This window comes from Marmota marmota, unplaced genomic scaffold (genome assembly GCF_001458135.2).
Source record: "Marmota marmota marmota unplaced genomic scaffold, marMar, whole genome shotgun sequence".
In the NCBI taxonomy this organism is placed as follows: domain Eukaryota; kingdom Metazoa; phylum Chordata; class Mammalia; order Rodentia; family Sciuridae; genus Marmota; species Marmota marmota.
Window position 1 is genome coordinate 6,796,128 of NW_026000242.1, and position 17,038 is coordinate 6,813,165.

The window sequence follows — 17,038 nt, forward strand, 5'->3', positions numbered from 1 at the left end:
CTAGCTCAGTGGTGGAACGGCTGCCTAACATGTGTGAGGCACTGGGTACGATTCTCAGCACTGCATATAAACAAAAAAGTCTACTGAAAACTAAAAAATGTTTTAAAAATATAAATAGGGCTGGGGTTATGGCTCAATGGTAGAGCCTTGCCTAGCATGCGTGAGGTACTGGGTTCAATCCCTAGCACCACATAAAAATAAACAAATAAAGTAAAGGTATTGTATTCATCTACAACTAAAAAAAATATATTAAAAAAAAAGAGAGAAAAGGAAATGTCTAAAAAATACCAATCAATCAATCAATCAAACCTAGGCAGCCACAGTGGAACATGCCTGTTAATCCTAGTGACTCAGAAGGCTGAGGTAGGATTGCAAAATCAAGGCCAGCCTGTACAACTTAGACTCTGTCACAAACAAACAAATAAATGGGCTGTGGATATAGCTAAGAAGTAGAGCATTCCTGGGTTAAATCCCCAGGATCCCCAGTAAAATCTGAGAAATATGGGGGGAAAAATGTAATTCACATCTCCCCGATTAGGAGCATCTCATATAACAATAGAAACTCTGAAGGGATTATAATGTGTATAAATACAAAGGTGAACTCAAGGAAAAGAGTCACTAGAGTGGAAGCTGGCTAATGTTCCAAAAAGCTTTCCTCTTTAAATAAAATAAATAATTTTACAAATTGGGTGTGGTGACACACAACTGTAATACCAGTGGCTTGGGAAGCTAAGGCAAGAGGAACACAAGTTCAAAGCCAGCCCCAGCAACTGAGTGAGGCCCTAAGAAACTTACTGAACCCTGTCTCAAAATAAAAATTAAAAAGGGGCTTGGCAGTGTCTCAGGGGTTGAGTGCCCCTGGATACTGGGGGGAGGGGGGTATCATTCTACAAAGTGGCTGTCACTTAAGAGACATACATCTAATGATATGGCCCAACAAAACAACTTTCTGCTCCGTCCCAAAAGAGACACACGAGGGTTAGGGATGTAGCTCGGTGGCAGAGCACTTGCCTAGCATGAGGGAAGCCCCTGGGTTCAAACCCTGCACTGCAAATGGGAAGAAGGAAAAAAAAAAAAGAGGTGCATGGATACTTTCCATGAAATCAACATTTATCAGCTCAGCTTTGGGGTTTTTCTTTTTTTGCAGCACATAGACTCAGGATGTTTATAAGGTGATAAGGTACTGGATAGAGATGTTTATTTGTTTACATCTACTCCAAATTTTCTTCAGAGGAACTTGGAGACCTTGATTACCAATTTGCTTATATGGTAAACAGATCCACATTACTTCCCGAAGTAAATCATGGCTCTGTTCCCATGGCCCACCTAAGAGCAGTTTCCCCCTCATACTGCCCCAGGTCCATCACTCCACAGAAAAGCATATATTGTTAGCACTAAATCTTTTCTTACAACTGAAGAAAATGTATATTTTTTAATTTTAATATTTATTTTTTAGTTTTCGGCAGACACAACATCCTTGTTTGTATGTGGTGCTGAGGATCAAACCCGGGCCGCATGCATGCCAGGCGAGTGCACTACCGCTTGAGCCACATCCCCAGCCCATGAAGAAAATAATTTTAACAATTTCTTTTTCTTTACTGGGAGGAGGGGGTACTGAGAATTGAACCCAGAGCACTTTACCACTGAGGTACATACCTAGCCCTTTCTATTTCTTATTTACAGACAGGGTTTCGCTAAGTTGTTGAGGAGGCCTCAAACTTGCCATCTTCCCTGCCTCAGCCTCCCAAATCACTGGGATCATAAGTGTGCACCACCACACCCAGCTAGTTTTAACAATTTCAAATATAACCCAGGCAAACAATATGTAAAACATGAAGCAAAGAAGAATATTAAAGCAATGTGTTGTTTTTAACTACAATTTCAGATAATTTAACAACTTAATTTGACAAAGACTTAAAATTAATGATATTCTTTTAAAAGTAAGTTTCATTTCACCTTAGGTTTAATGTTCTCCAGTTCTCCATTCTTTAATCTCCACAAAACGTGTCTTGTTGTATCTCCCCCAATTCCAAAATTAAGTGCATGAAGTGGGGAAAAAAGCTCTCGCCATATCTAAAGAGAAAACTTGGGTTAGTAAAGCTAAAATTAATGGAAAATGAAATTCTTCAATTGCAATGGGTGGTAAAGCCTCTAAAATAGACAATTTCCATTATCTCTACTCAAACATACTGCAAAGGGGATGTGAGGGTGATCTGGCTAAAACATCCGTGATCGCCAGGCTTGACTCAACTGATCTGGCTGGCTAGGTGGGTGTTCCCTTCCTCCTTCACCTCTCCATGTGCTTCTCTCCTGAAGCTTTGTGCTCAGACAAAGAGGATTACCTTCCTGTTAAAGGATGACCATTCTTCAGTCAAGGGTATACAAGTAGCTGTGCTCCCCTGCTAGAACCTCCAAACAAGCTCTCAAACACACTGCAAATGATGTGCCATTCACTGTTTAAACAGCTTTGAAGATGCCATTGTGTTGTAACAAATTCTTAATGCAGCACTGAGCTCAAGAACTCAGTCACAACTCAATTTGATGATCCTTAAAAGATCCCAACATTTTAAAATTAAGCTACCAATTCAATAAACTCTCCTTTTCAATTATTCAACTATGTTTTTAAAATTGGGTGAAGCAGAAACACATGAGCCAAAAAAAATAAAAATCAATGTCTTCTTTTAAATTTCCCTCAGAAAAATGCCCAACCCCCCCAAAAAGATTTGGAATAGCTCATTACAAAAATAAATAAGACAGCTTTGAGTTGCTATCGTCTCTATTTTCTTCAGGGCCAGCCTTAAACAAACTTAATTCTTTCCTAGCAACACTTGTCTCCCAAATATTAGTATCTGAGCAACAGACAGGCCAGACAGTTTTGGTGAGCCAGTCAGGAGAAATGTGCCCTCTGGTGGCCCTCCCAGTTTGTATGGAAAGGAGCAACAATCACATGTAAAGGCAACTTGCTGCACATGGTGAGCCAAACCAGCAGCCTGGACTTTAGGGAATGACCCAGGAATAAATAAGTCATCTTTTCATCTTGGGGAGTCTCCCTTCTTTTCTGCTCAAAGTGATAAGGTACTTATAAATAACTTGGTGGTGGAAGTAAACAGTCCTTGGTCTTTGGAGAACCTTATAAGGTCCTCCAGCCAGGCATGTCATACCAGGGAGCACAATTAAGATCTTTAATCTTCACTGTTTGGGGCTATAGCTTAATAGCCATTTGGACATTGCTCGGGCAGTTTTGGGGTACCAACTGATGTGAATAAGATTCAGAGAATTAGGGGAAAAAAGGAAATCCCTGCATCTCCTTCAGGGAAAAATTCATTTGGAGAGAACTCTTTTGGTAGTTTTTTCTATAGTAAAGACTCTAGGAAGAGAAGTAAATTAATGATTCAGAAAGGAAAGAAAGACATTATTACCTGGTAGTAATCCTTGGGAAAAGTAAAAAACAGAAATTGGTCTTCTAAATGCGTTAAATCCACATCAGTTGGTGTAGAGACATGGTACTACTAGGTCCCATATATTTAAATTAAAAAATAAATAAACATAACATCAAACTACTTGGAAGTCAGAACAAAAAACAGTTTACAAACAATGCTGTTTTTGTTTTTGTTTTTTTTAAATCATGTTTGGTGGCACCAAGAATCCCATCAGGTAGGTCTGATTTCCCTTATACTTTGAACTAGAGCTTCTCTAAAAGTTATGAATAAATCTATATGGTCAGATCACAATGAAAGTCTGTTGGTAACTAACAGATACATACTAGTAGCCATGAACCACCCTCTCCCCACTTTTACCTCATATTGTTGCATTAGCTGTACCATGGAGTCTCCCACAAATAGTACATCGGGCTCTTTGTCTTTGCAGTCCAGGACAAATCTATTGTGCTGGTGTGAAGAGAAAAGAAAAAATCAGAAACTGGCATTTATTTCCCTGAGATTTCCTGGCCTAGAAGGAACAACCAGTTATTGTTAAAACATTTCTCTTTGGCTTGGTGGGGTATAGTTCTGTAGTACAGAGCATACTTAGCCTGTGCAAGGCCATGGGTACCAAAAAAAATAAGCAAAAAACCAAACTCAAAAAACAAACACCTTTTTGGTCTATCCTTAAAGTTATTCTTATTTTGTGATCAACCAACTCTCTTCCTCCCTTACCATATATTGATCACTTCAGTATGATCAAGAAAACCCGAATTCTACTGAAACCAGAAAAGAAAATTACATTTCATGTTTTTTTAAAATTTATTTATCTTTTCCTCATACATTCTTTATATATACCTATATACATACTGGGGATTGAACCCAGGGGCTCTCTCCCACTGAACACCAACTGGTGTGGATTTCAAGCATCCTTAGCCCTTTTTATTTTTTGAGACAGGACCTCAACTAAGTTGCTAAGGCTAGCCTCGAACTTGCAATCCTCCTGCCTAAGCATCCCAAGTCCATAGAATCACAGGTAAGTGCCACTGCACCCAGCTTCCTCAAACTTTTATTAAAAAATTTTCCAGGTTTGGGCTGGGGCTGTAGCTCAGTGGCAGAACGCTTGCCTTCCAAGTGTGAGGCACTGGGTTCAATGCTTAGCACCACATAAAAATAAAATAAAGGCATGCTGTCCATCTTCAACTACAAAAAAATAAAAAATAAAAATAATTCCCAGATTTGCCAGGCACAGTGGCGCACACCTGTAATCCCAGTGGCTCAGGAGGCTGAGGCAGGAGGACTGCAAGTTCAAAGCCAGCCTCAGTAAAAGCAAGGCACTGAGCAACTCAGTGAGACCCTATCTCTAAATAAAATACAAAACAGGGCTGGGGATGTGGCTCAGTGGTTGAGTGCCCTGAGTTCAATACCTGGTACTGCCCCCCATCCCCACCCCACCAAAAAAATTCCCAGATTCATCTCTATGTATGCATATATGTTTGCTGAACAATTTAAAAGGGTAAGTTGCAAATATGATTCTTTGTCCCCTAAATATTTTTGCACACATCTACTAAAAGGACATTCTTCTATGAAACCATCAACTACTTTCATACTAAAAATGAACAATAATCCCATAACATCAATATTCGATCCATTTTCAATCTTTCCAATTGCTCCAAGAGCTAAACTGTTTCTATCCTTTTTTTTAATTTTTTTTTTTTTTTAGTTGTAGATGAATACATAGTATCTTTATTTTTATGTGGCGCTGAGGATCCAACTCAGTGCTTCCCATGTGGGAGGCAAGCGCTTTACCACTGAGCTGTGGCCCCAGTCCTCCTCCTTCCTTTTTTAGAGACAGAATCTCAGGCTGGGATATAGATCAGTGGTAGAGAATTTGCCTATCATGTGCAAGGCCCTGCCTGAGTTTACTCCCATGTGTGTGCATGCACATATGCACACACATGGGACAGAGTCTGGCCTAAGTTGCCAAACAGTTCCGAATTCCTAGTCATGAGTGATCCTCCTGCCTTAGCCTCCTGAGTAGTTTGAGATACAAGCATGTGCCAACACACTTAGCTAAGACACTTTTAAAAATGAATTTTACCCATCATGCTAAAAGACAAAATTTTAAATTTTATATTCATCCCAGAAACAAATTTGCAGGATGCTTTAAGCTAGTTCCTCAGGAAGGTATGAACACTGTTTCTTTATTTTCCAACTCTACATTCTACTGTTTCCCTTAGGAATTCAGATAGAATTGCTATTTAACGTATTTCTGGTGACAACAGCAATGCAGATGACACAGTGGAATGAATAAAATGAAAGTAATGAAAATACTTCCAGAAATAATTTGACAGTTTTGATTAAAACAGTTCTTCTCATGGTGACAGAATCAAGGATAACCAGCTTGCCTGCCTATCTTTCTCCCTCCCTCCCTCCTTTTTTTTTTTTTTTTAATAAGAGACTGAATTCCTGGGGTGCTTTGTCACTGAGCTATATCTCCAACCCCTTTCATTTCAAAAGTTTTTTTTGGTATCACAGACTGAACCCAGGGGCACTTCACACTGGAGCTACAACTCCTCTCCTCCTTTTTTAAGACAGGGTTTAAGTTGCTTAGGGCCTTGAACTTGATTCCTCCTGCCTCAGTCTCCCAAATCACTAGGATTACAGGCACACCACCATGGCAGGCTCTAGGCCTCTTTTAAATTTTTTAAAATTTTGAGACAAAGTCTTGTTAAATTACCCACGCTGGCCTCAAACTTAAAATCCTCCTGGCCTCAGCCTCTTGACTAGCTGGGATCGTGGGTATGAGCCAGCCCAGCATAACTTTTTTCTTGCTTCCATGTTTTGTGCAATAAACATTTTTTTTTAATTACTATTTTTTCCAGAGGTATTTTCAAATTGAAAGGTGAAGATAAAACAAGAATAAACCAGGGAGCTGGGAGCACAACTTAGTGGAAGAATACACATGACTGGCATGCACAAGGGCTTGTGTTTGATTTACAGCACTAAAAAAACCCAAACAACAACAACAAAAAAACCTTAGCTATTTCAAGTGTCAACTCTCAACTGCATGCACCAATTATCACTTTCAATATCAACAAGACAGCTCATGTTTATAGAGTAACAGAATTTAAGCTTTGCTGTTCTAAAGATTCTAGCACTTCACATTTCAAGTACAGAGGCAGAGCTGTGAGTTGTGGTGCACACCAGCAACTTGGGAGGCTAAAGCAGGAGGATTGCAAGTTAGAGGCCAGCTTTAGCAACTTAGCAAGTCCCTGTCTCAAAATTTCAAAAAAATAAAGCAAAAACTGGGGATGCAGCCCAGTGTGGTCAAGTACACCTGGATTCAATCCCAGTATCAAATAAAATAAACCAATAAAGTATAGAAGTAGTTGTATTAAGTTTGAAAAAAATAGAAAAGACTAATCCAAAACTATTATCATTTTAGGATATTTTCTTCTCATCACTTTTTTCACATGATCCTATCTATCTTCTACTCCCCCCACCTTTTGTTTTGTTTTGTTTTTAAACACAGTTAATCATCACAAACACCTCTCTCCTGGCACAATGGGTTTGGGGGTCAGGGGCAAAAGAACTATACTCAAATTCTATCTTGCTTATTTTCTAGTCCCGTGACATTAAAGCGAGTGTATAATCTGAGTCTTGGTTTTCACAGCTGGTGATAATTCTCTTTTTGGAGTTTAGAAGATCATTCTATGAAAAGGGCTCAGCTATTGTATGGCATACAATATGTAGTCAATAAGCGACAACTATTAGAACTGTACTCAACATCATATTATATGCATTTTTCTATGTAGTTTTTATGATTTTTATAATATTTTTAATGGCCACATCATCTTCTTTGAATGCATCCACTGCTGTTCCAAAGGTTCTGATACTTTACATTTTCTTTTACAGTACAAAAATAGTTGTAATAAGCTTGGAAAAATAGCAACATGTTCAATATCATTTCCCTCAAGAATTAACTCATCTTTCTGGGATTGAGATATGGAATAAGCAACAAATGTCTTCATCTGAACCCTACAGATTTTTCACCCAGGAAATCCTGAATTCAACAAGAAACCCATTCTCCTGAATAATGATGTGGATGGGGAAGTGAGCATACAGAGATCTTGTCTTCTCACAGAAGCTCAGGGCTTGATTGTGTTTTGTACAGGACTAAGGACAGTGTGAACAGTAGCCAGTTCCTTTCTATTTCCCCACTACTTGTCAACCTAAAGCCTATTCTTTTTCTTTCTAGGGAGACAAACTTCCATATTGATGTGACTGAAGTCCCTCTGGGGCCCTTCACAATAACCGGGTGTCCCTTCAGAGTGATGTTGACATTTTCTGGAATGTCAACTGCCTGACTACCAAGAACAATCTTCATTTTCACAGTAGATGCAGTACAGAGCTTCAAATTTATAACAAATGAGCTATATAACAATCTATACTGGCTACTGATGTATTAGAATTATTCTTATTGTACTTTCACTTGAACTGATTATTAGCTCTCCTACACCACTCTTTTCTTTTTCCATTTCAGGAAACAAAAGTTAAATATTTCATGTCATGACTTTTGAGGTACTTACATTCTAATACTTTGAGGATATTTTTATTGATAATGTAACCAAAGAGATCAATGCTTCATTTGCAATATTTACTACAAATATTTTCCTCAGTCTACTGCTGAGCCTTATTTTTCAAGTTAATAGGCTCCCCCCATTTCTTTTTTTGATACTAGGAAATGAACCCAGGAGGGCTTAACCTCTGTCAAGTTAATAGGTTTTGCAATGATTTCTATTAAGTTTGCCTATAGTAGGGTCTATATATAACCTTTTTTTAAAAAGCTGATTAAGGAAAATATAAAATGTTCACAAAGTTAAGAGAATAACACAAGGAACTGCCATGTATCCATCATGAGCTATAGCAATAACAACTTTCTTTGGGTGAGTTGGGGTACCAGGGATTGAATTCAGGGGCACTCAATCACTGAGCCACATCCCCAGTCCTATTTTGTATTTTATTTAGAGACGTCTCACTGAGTTGCTTAGCACCTCGCTTTTGTTGAGGCTGGCTTTGAACTGAATCCTCTTGCCTCAGCCTCCGGAGCTGCTGGGATTACAGGCATGTGCCACTGTGCCCTGCTACAATAATATAACTTATGGCAACATTTTTCTTCTTCTTTTTGCAGTAGGAAAGATTGAATCCAAGGGCACTTAACCACTGAGACACATCCCCAGCCCTTTTTTTAGATTTTATTTAGAGAAAGGATCTCACTGAGTTACTTAGGGCCTCACTAAATTGCCAAGGTTGGCCATGAACTTGAAATCCTCCTGCCTCCACACCCCATGTCAACAGGATTACAGAGGTGTGCTACCACACCTAGCTCCTGGCAACTATTATTTCAGTCATACCCGCAACTACTATCCCACCCTATCCCCGGATTATTTTGAAGCAAACCAAGGATAAATAATTCCAGGTATAAATATTTCAGTATGTAAATCTTTAAAAAGACTTTAAAAACTATAACCACAATAAAATTTTACTCCAAAAACATAAAACAGTAGTTCGTAAACAGCAATAAATAGCCAGGGTCCAAATTCCACATTTCAATTTTTGTTTGATTTTTTTAAAAATAAATCAGGATGTTAATAAATTCCTTTTAACCTACAGGTTGCCCACCCTTCTGCTACAATCTCCTAAATTTACTTTTTGAAAAATATATTGACATATAAATTTTATTGATTGCATTCCCATAGTGAGAGTAAATATCTTCATCTGTCTTTGGATTCAATCTCTCCTACTGCAAAAAGAAGAAGAAAAATGTTGCCATAAGTACTGGCGATTGAATTCAGGGGCACTTAACCACTGAGCCACATCCCCACCTCTTTCTTTTTATTTTGAGACAGGGTCTCATTAAGTTGTATAGGACCTTGCTAAATTGCTGAGACTAGCCTCAAACTTGTGGTCCTCCTGCCTTAGCCTCCTTAGTCACTGGAATTACAGGTGTGCACACCACACCTGGTAAGGGTTAGATATTTTGGCAATATAGTAGGTACTCTATATTATCGAGTTCTGCTCTACAGATTCAACCAACCTGATCAAAACTACTGTCAACTTTTTCCTTTTCATTCCATAAATAACAGAGTATAACAACTACTTATAGGGCACTTACATTGTATTCAAGTAATCCTGAAATGATTTAAAGTACACAGGGAAATGTGCATAGGGTTGTATCCAAATACTATACCATCTTATGTAATAAGTTGAGCCATCTGTGGATTTTGGTATGGGGAGAGATTTCCCTGGAACCAATCCTCCATGAATACTGAAGGACAACAGTCCATAGGTATTTCATGGGTATTATATCTCATGCTTGTTTAATCATAATTGTTTTATATTTTTCTTTTTAAAAATACTTTACTTTGAAATAATTTTAGGTCTACAGAAGAGATGCCAAAGTTAGAGTATTCCCATATACCATTTCCTCACAGCTTCCTCCAATGTTAACATCTTACATAAACATGGTACTTTTATCAAAACTAATATCAATAAATACTATCAACTAAACTAGATTTTTTATTCAGGTTTTTTTTTCCTCCTCAGTACTGGGGATCGAACCCAGTGGCACTCTACCGCAAAGCTATATCCCCAACCCTTTTTTTATTTGGAGAAAGGGTTTTGCTAAATTGCTGAGGCTGGCCTCAAATTTATACAACTATCTCCAAAGTTGCTAGGATTATAGGTGGTGCACAGGTGTGCATCCAGCTCATTCAGCTCTTACCTGATTTTCTACTAATGCCCTTTTTCTGTTCCTGGAACCAGTTCAGGATACCATGTCGAATTTAGTCCTCATATCTCCTTAAGCTCTTCTAATTTGAGACACTGTTCTGATCTTGTCTTTTGTAACTGACACTTTTGATAAGTAGTGGTCAGGTGTTTTGTAAAATGTCCTCAATCTGGGTTTGACTTCCACAGAGGTGATACATCCTTTTTGATATGTAGGGTACATGACCTTAATATGACTTATTACTAGTGATGTTAACAGAGGCACTGGGTTCAGTTCTCAGCACCACATATGAATAAATAAAGACCCATCAACAAATACACACACACACACACACACACACACACACACACGTATATGTAAATGGACTTAACGCTCTAGCTGCTGGAGAAAGGGATATCAAAAAATAATGGTCACACGTTAAAACTATCAAAGTAATTTCAGGGGAGACCCTCTGAGACTAGGCAAATACTACACACTTCTCCTTAAAGTGTATCCACCAATTTTAATATTGATCAGTGGAGCCTGCCTATGGATATTATAATATGCGAGTCCACAGATGATTTTATTTTCCCTCCTTCCTTCTACATTCATTAAAATTCTAGCTGTCCACCACTGTGCACACTTGAAACCACTATGACTCAGGATGCTGAGGCAGGAGGATCCCAAGGTTGAGGCCACCATGAGCAACTTAGTGAGATGTCTTGAAATGAAAAATAAAAAGATTGGGGATATAGCTCGGTGGTAGAGCAATCTAGGGTTCAATCCCTAGTATCAGGAGAAACACACAGTACACACACAAAACCCACTCTAGTGAAACAAATGGAGAATTAAAAAAAAAAAAATTTAATATATATATTTTTAGTTGTAGATGAACATATGGTATCTTTATTTATTTTTATGTGGTGCTGAGGATTGAACTCAGTGCCTCACACATGCGAGGCAAGTGCTTTTCCACTGAGCTACAGCCTCAGCCCCACAATTAGAGAAATTTGAATATGGTTTGTAGATTCGGTAATAATATTCTATCAATGTTAAATTTCTAATTTTAATTAGTTATGTTTAAAAAAAAAAAAAGAGTCCTCAGGGGCTGTGGCTGAGGCTCAGGGGTAGCGCACTTGCCTGGCATGTGTGAGGCACTGGGTTTGATTCTCAGCACTACGTATAAATAAATAAAATAAAAGTCTAACAACTTAAAAAAAAAAAAAAGTTATTTGAAAGAAAAAAAAAAGTCCTCATTCTTAACAAATATTCTGAAATATTTAGGGAAAAACAAGAATAGAGAGCAAACTTACCCTCAAATGGTTCAGGAAAATTAGTATGTTGGAATATACAAATAGATTCAGAGAGAATTAGGCAGATATGGCAAAATGTTAATGATTCCTAAATCTAGGTAAAGGATATAGGACATTCTTTCTAAAATTTTTGCAATATGTGTTTAATTTCAAGACTTCTTTAAAAAAAAGTTTTTAAGACATTACTATCTTTTTTTTTAAATTTTTATTATTGTTCAAAACATTACATAGCTCTTGACATATCATATTTCATACATTTGATTCAAGTGAGTCTTTTTTTTTTTTTTTTTGACATTACTATCTTTTAAGACTAACGTAGGACAACCACCAAGCTATCAAAACATTCCTCAGCTCCAATGACAGACTAGTGATCAGGAACATTTCTAACACTAGATTTTTTATTCATAGGTATATTTATACATTGCAGCTTTGGTCAAAAAGACTCCCCCAAAATTGAAGAGACTTGTCCCATGTGAATAATAGATATGCACTTCCTTTTTACCTGAGACATCCATCTGTCATCTCCTTGAATATCTTCTGCTGCATGTGGAATTGCTGCTGGGTTTGAGTCTCCTTGGCTCATTCTATACCTGAGAAAAAATGTCTATGTCATGCTCATTTATTAAAAAGAATGCTTGTTACCACTTAAATATTACATGACAGATTTTAAATAATTTGTTTCATAATGGGTTTTGGCCTAGAAATTAAACTGGGATTTATTTTCAATAGTTACAGCAATTATTAGAGTCCACTAATTACTAAATATCACAAAACAACTCTATTACAGATATGATAAAACCAATCATAACCTGAAACTAATTTTGAACAATTTTTTACTAGTTATTTTTATTTTTTTTACATGTCTTCACTAAAAACATTTTAGTGATGATGAGCTCAAATATGGACCTAATGGTAGGAAGGAGGAATAAGTAAAATTCAGAAAAAATTAGAAATCCTAATCTTCTACAAAGACAAATAGGAATCCAGATCATTTTCAACCAGTTCTGGAGAATACATACTAGAAACAGACTTCATATGCAAAGACAACAAAAAAAAGAAAAATCCACGTTTTTTATGACTTATACACAAAAAGGAAGCCATCCTCAAACTAGAGTCAGGCTCTCTCTAAATGAAAACTGATATAGTAAATAAAAATATAAATTCATTTCAAACACACATACTTGTGCACATTTGAGCATGCACATAAATACACACAAAAAGTACCTAAAACACCACATAGGGGATTGCCAAGGGAGTTCTTTCTTTGTTTTTGGTGCTGGGGATCAAACCTGGGGCCTCAGGAATGTCTACCATTAAGCTACACCCAAAAAAGTAATAGTTTTTTAGACTCTCAAAGTACCAAGCTATAAACACAAAAACATACCTTCTCATTAAAAATACATTATAGAAGCAAATAATAGTATTTTTTTAAAAATATTTATTTATTTATTTATTTTAGTTTTAGGCGGACACAACATCTTTGTTTGTATGTGGTGCTGAGGATCGAACCCGGGCCGCACGCACGCCAGGCGAGCGCTCTACCACTTGAGCCACATCCCCAGCCCCAAATAATAGTATTATTAATTATAAAATTAGCTCAGTTCTAAATGATACTACTGAAAAAAAAATTAGGGTGAGGGCCAAGTTCCTATCTGAATGAAACTATAAAATATCCACATCATAGGGGTATGTTTCTTTATATTACTGTAAAGAAATGTAAATGTATGTTGGAATATACAAATAGATTCAGAGAGAATTAGAAAATGGTTGCTCTCTACCCAATTCTCACAATAGCACTATAAAATGAAGAAAGCAAGCGTCATCAGAGAATTCAGATAATCTGTGTGGCGAATTACTGAGAAAGATTTGCACTTAGGTTTGCCTGACATCCATGTAGCATCTGACTTACTGAAGATAAATCAGTTTATGCTAACTCCTTATATGAAGACTTTTATGTAACCACCCAAGAGACATGCAACATAGAATTAAAATCATCAATGGAGTCTGGCATGGTAGCAAACACCTGGGATCTCAGGTACTGGGGTAGGGGTGCTGAGGAAGGAAGTTTGCAAGTTCAAGGCCCACTTATCAAGACTCTGCTTCAAAATAGAATTGAAAAAGGGCTGGGGATGTGTCCCAGTGATAAAACATTTGCCTAGCATGTTCAAGGCCATGAGTTCAATTGCCAGTACCATCATCACCAGAACTACAACAAAAACATCAACAGAATAAAGGAAAAATAAAAATTAAAGGGTCAAAAGACTGTCACATATTAAGTTTGTAAAATTTGTGCGTTTTACTTTTGTTTTTAAATCAACAAAATGTTCTATATAGAATTTTTAGTGCCAGACACTGTGACACACACTTGTAATCACTGCTACTCAGAAGGCTAAAGCAGGAAAATTCTAAGTTCAAGGCCAGCCTTGGCAATTTAGCAAGACCCTGCCTCAAAATAGAAAAGAAAGGAGCTGGTGGGGTCGAGGTGGTGAATGCCTGTAATCCCAGCGGCTCAGGAGGCTGAGACAGGAGGATCAAGTTCAAAGCCAGCCTCAGCCAGCGAGGCTCAAAGCAACTCAGTGAGACTCTGTCTCTAAATAAAATATATAATAGGGCTGGGGCTATGCCTCATTGGTGAAGTGCCCCTGAGTTCGATACCCGGTAACCCCCCATCACTCCCCCCAAAAAAGCTCTTACTAGTCTTAAGACAGATGGCAATGCCCCTTCTCCATCTTCAAACTTTGATATCTACATATGTAAAAAAATATAACAACATACAATTCCATTTTAAAAATCAACTATTCAGGGTTGGAGTTTGTAGTCAGTGATAGAATGCTTGCCTAATAAGCATGGTGTTCAATCCCTGGTACTGGGGGAAAAAACACAAAGAAAGGGGCTGGGGATGTGGCTCAAGGGGTAGCGCGCTCGCCTGGCATGTGTGTGGCCTGGGTTCGATCCTCAGCACCACATACAAACAAAGATGTTGTGTCCACAGAGAACTAAAACTGAAAAATAGGAAAGGCAGCGGAGCACAACAGACACTAGGATGGCAATTTGTAANGTCAAGAGCTATGTAATGTTTTGAACAACCCAATAAAAAATTTAAAAAAAAAATAAATAAATAAATAAATAAAACTGAAAAATAAATATTAAAAAATTCTCTCTCTCTCTAAAAAAAAAAAAAAAAAACAAAGAAAAAGAAATAGTTCAAAGAAATGAGTATGTTTATAAAGTATAGAGAAACTGGGGAAAAAAAAACACAGACATAAACAGCTGTCTTAAAGTATTTAAAGATTATTAGGAAAGTATACTAAGTTTATTTTGCATGACTCAAAACAGAAAGAATGCCAGTATATACAGTGAGATTTGGGCGGGGGTGTTAAATCTAGGGCCTAGTGCATTCTAAGTATGTGCTTTACCACTCAGTTACACTCCCACCATAGTGAAATAAATTTCTAATAAATAAAGAGTACAGACTAAAATGATTTGTCTCATAAAGTAGATTTGTCTCAATGGAGATACAAAGAAAAACTAAGTCAATATGTAACAGTAAAGCATCAAGTGAACATATGAGTAAAGGTTGATCCAGATTAGTGGGGTCCAAACCTTCTTCAATGTTTTAGAATCTTTTTGAAATGCACTCCAGTATACTTGTGTATAAATTAAATATTTGAATTACTGTGTAAAATATAAGTTAAATTATTAGTAAAGTTTATTTTTTCCCTTTTTAAAGTTAAAAGAAGTTTTTAAGTTTTTTTCTTATGTTTTCATCTTATGTATCACAAAGGGTGAACATCCTTTCAAGACCAATGGTCAACATAAACATCTCTTAGATTTAGGGTTCAGTTTACCAATGTAGATTTTTTAATTTATCCAACAGGTAAACAACTAATCTAAAATAATTAAGCTGGGCATAGTGACACACACCTGTAATCCCAACTACTCAGAACGCTGAGGCAGGAGGATCACAAATTCAAAAACAGCCTGGGTTAAAATTAAAAAATAAAAATAAAAAGGGCTGAGGATGTCACTCAGTATACAAGTCCTGGGTTCAATCCCCAGTACCACAAAATTAATTAATAATTAAACTTATTATCTATAGAACCCTGTGCTAGGAGCTTTACTTCAATAAAATTGAAGCTCAGAGAAATATAAGAAACCTCCATGATAGCTGGGATTTGAAATCATAGTAATACATAGATTAACTATCCCTCATCCAAGAAGTGTTTTGGATTTTAGACTTTGCAATATTGGTACATACACAAATGAGATATCTTGGGGATGGCACCCAAAGGTAAACATAAAATTCACTTATATATCACAGGCTGGAGTCGTGGCTCAGTGGTAGAGCACTTGCCTGGAATGTGTGAGGCCCTGGGTTCGATCAGCAGCACCGCATCTAAATGAATATAAATCCATTGACAAATAAAAAATATTTTTTAAAAAATTAACTTATATATCATATACATCTTATATGCATAGCCTGAAGACAATTCTGTGTTATTTTTAGTTGCCTGCATTTGACTGTGATCCATCACATGGTGTCAGGTGTGGAATTTTCCACTTGTGGAAAATTCATGTCAGTGTGCTCAAAAAGTTCAGATTTTGGAGCATTTCACATTTTCAGATTAAGGATGCTCAACCTATTACTATTGAACAAACCCCAAAGTGTATTATCCTTGAGCAAAGGATGTTACATTCTGTACCGAAAAGACAATATGAAACAGAGACAAATTTTAATTTACCAAGTTTTTCTGCTTATTTTTTATCATCACTACCCAAATTTAATGGTATTTTGATACTGAGAAATACTTCCACCTGAACTTCCTTACTGACAAAATGAAAAAGGCATGTGGAAAGAGAAACTGAGGGGGGAAAAAAAAGTCACTTGTCTAAAGCTAAAAGGCAGCTATAATGGAAAGAAGACTAAAAAACACCCAATTAGGTAGTTCTTTTTCCCTTTTTAATTACGAATACAGGATCATCCTTCCTCTTCGCAGAGGGCAAAGTATTTGGGCAAAAATTTGTTTCTGTGTGCCTTCAGAGACTTGGATTTTGTACTATTTTTGTCCAATCAAAAATCTCAACAATACAAAGTAGCTTTCACAGTTTCACTGATGCCTATGCTTGGTAACATTTTAAACACCCTAAATACCAGAAGACAAAAACTAAGCCTGAAACAAGATCTTGGGTTCCATCCCCAGCGCGGGGCGCATACATACATACATACATACACACACACACACACCCCTGACCCATAAACCCAAGTGATTTACTCTTTAAGAATCGGGTGAAAAAGCCTGGCGTGGTGGCACACACCTGTTATCCCAGCCGCTCAGGAGGCTGAGAGAGGAGAATCAGTAGTTCAAAGCCAGCTTCAGCAACCACAAGGAACTAAGCAACTCAATGAGACCATGTCTCTAAATAAAATACAAAATAGGGCTGGGGATGTGGCTCAGTGGTTGAGTGCCCCCAAGTTCAATCCCCCATACCAAAAAAAAAAAAAAAAAAAAAAAAAAAAAAAAAAAAAAAAAAAA

At 37.1% G+C, this 17,038-nt stretch overlaps 1 protein-coding gene and 1 pseudogene across 2 annotated transcripts in view; both read right to left on the reverse strand.

Moving 5' to 3' along the window:
* The window catches only part of Pafah1b2 (platelet activating factor acetylhydrolase 1b catalytic subunit 2), a 28,591-nt gene that overhangs the window by 7,848 nt on the left and 3,705 nt on the right, over positions 1-17,038 (reverse strand). The window contains exons 2-4 of one of the 2 annotated variants that reach the window (XM_015489836.2): positions 12,007-12,094; positions 3,798-3,887; positions 1,957-2,073 (exon numbers count right to left, since the gene is read on the reverse strand). In XM_015489836.2, the coding sequence (XP_015345322.1) occupies positions 1,957-2,073; positions 3,798-3,887; positions 12,007-12,087 (288 nt within the window). In that variant the 5' untranslated portion in view covers positions 12,088-12,094. The remainder of the gene's footprint in view (positions 1-1,956; positions 2,074-3,797; positions 3,888-12,006; positions 12,095-17,038) is intronic. The other variant, XM_048795852.1, reaches the window with a different exon arrangement.
* Positions 5,255-8,475, reverse strand: LOC125613945 (annotated as a pseudogene).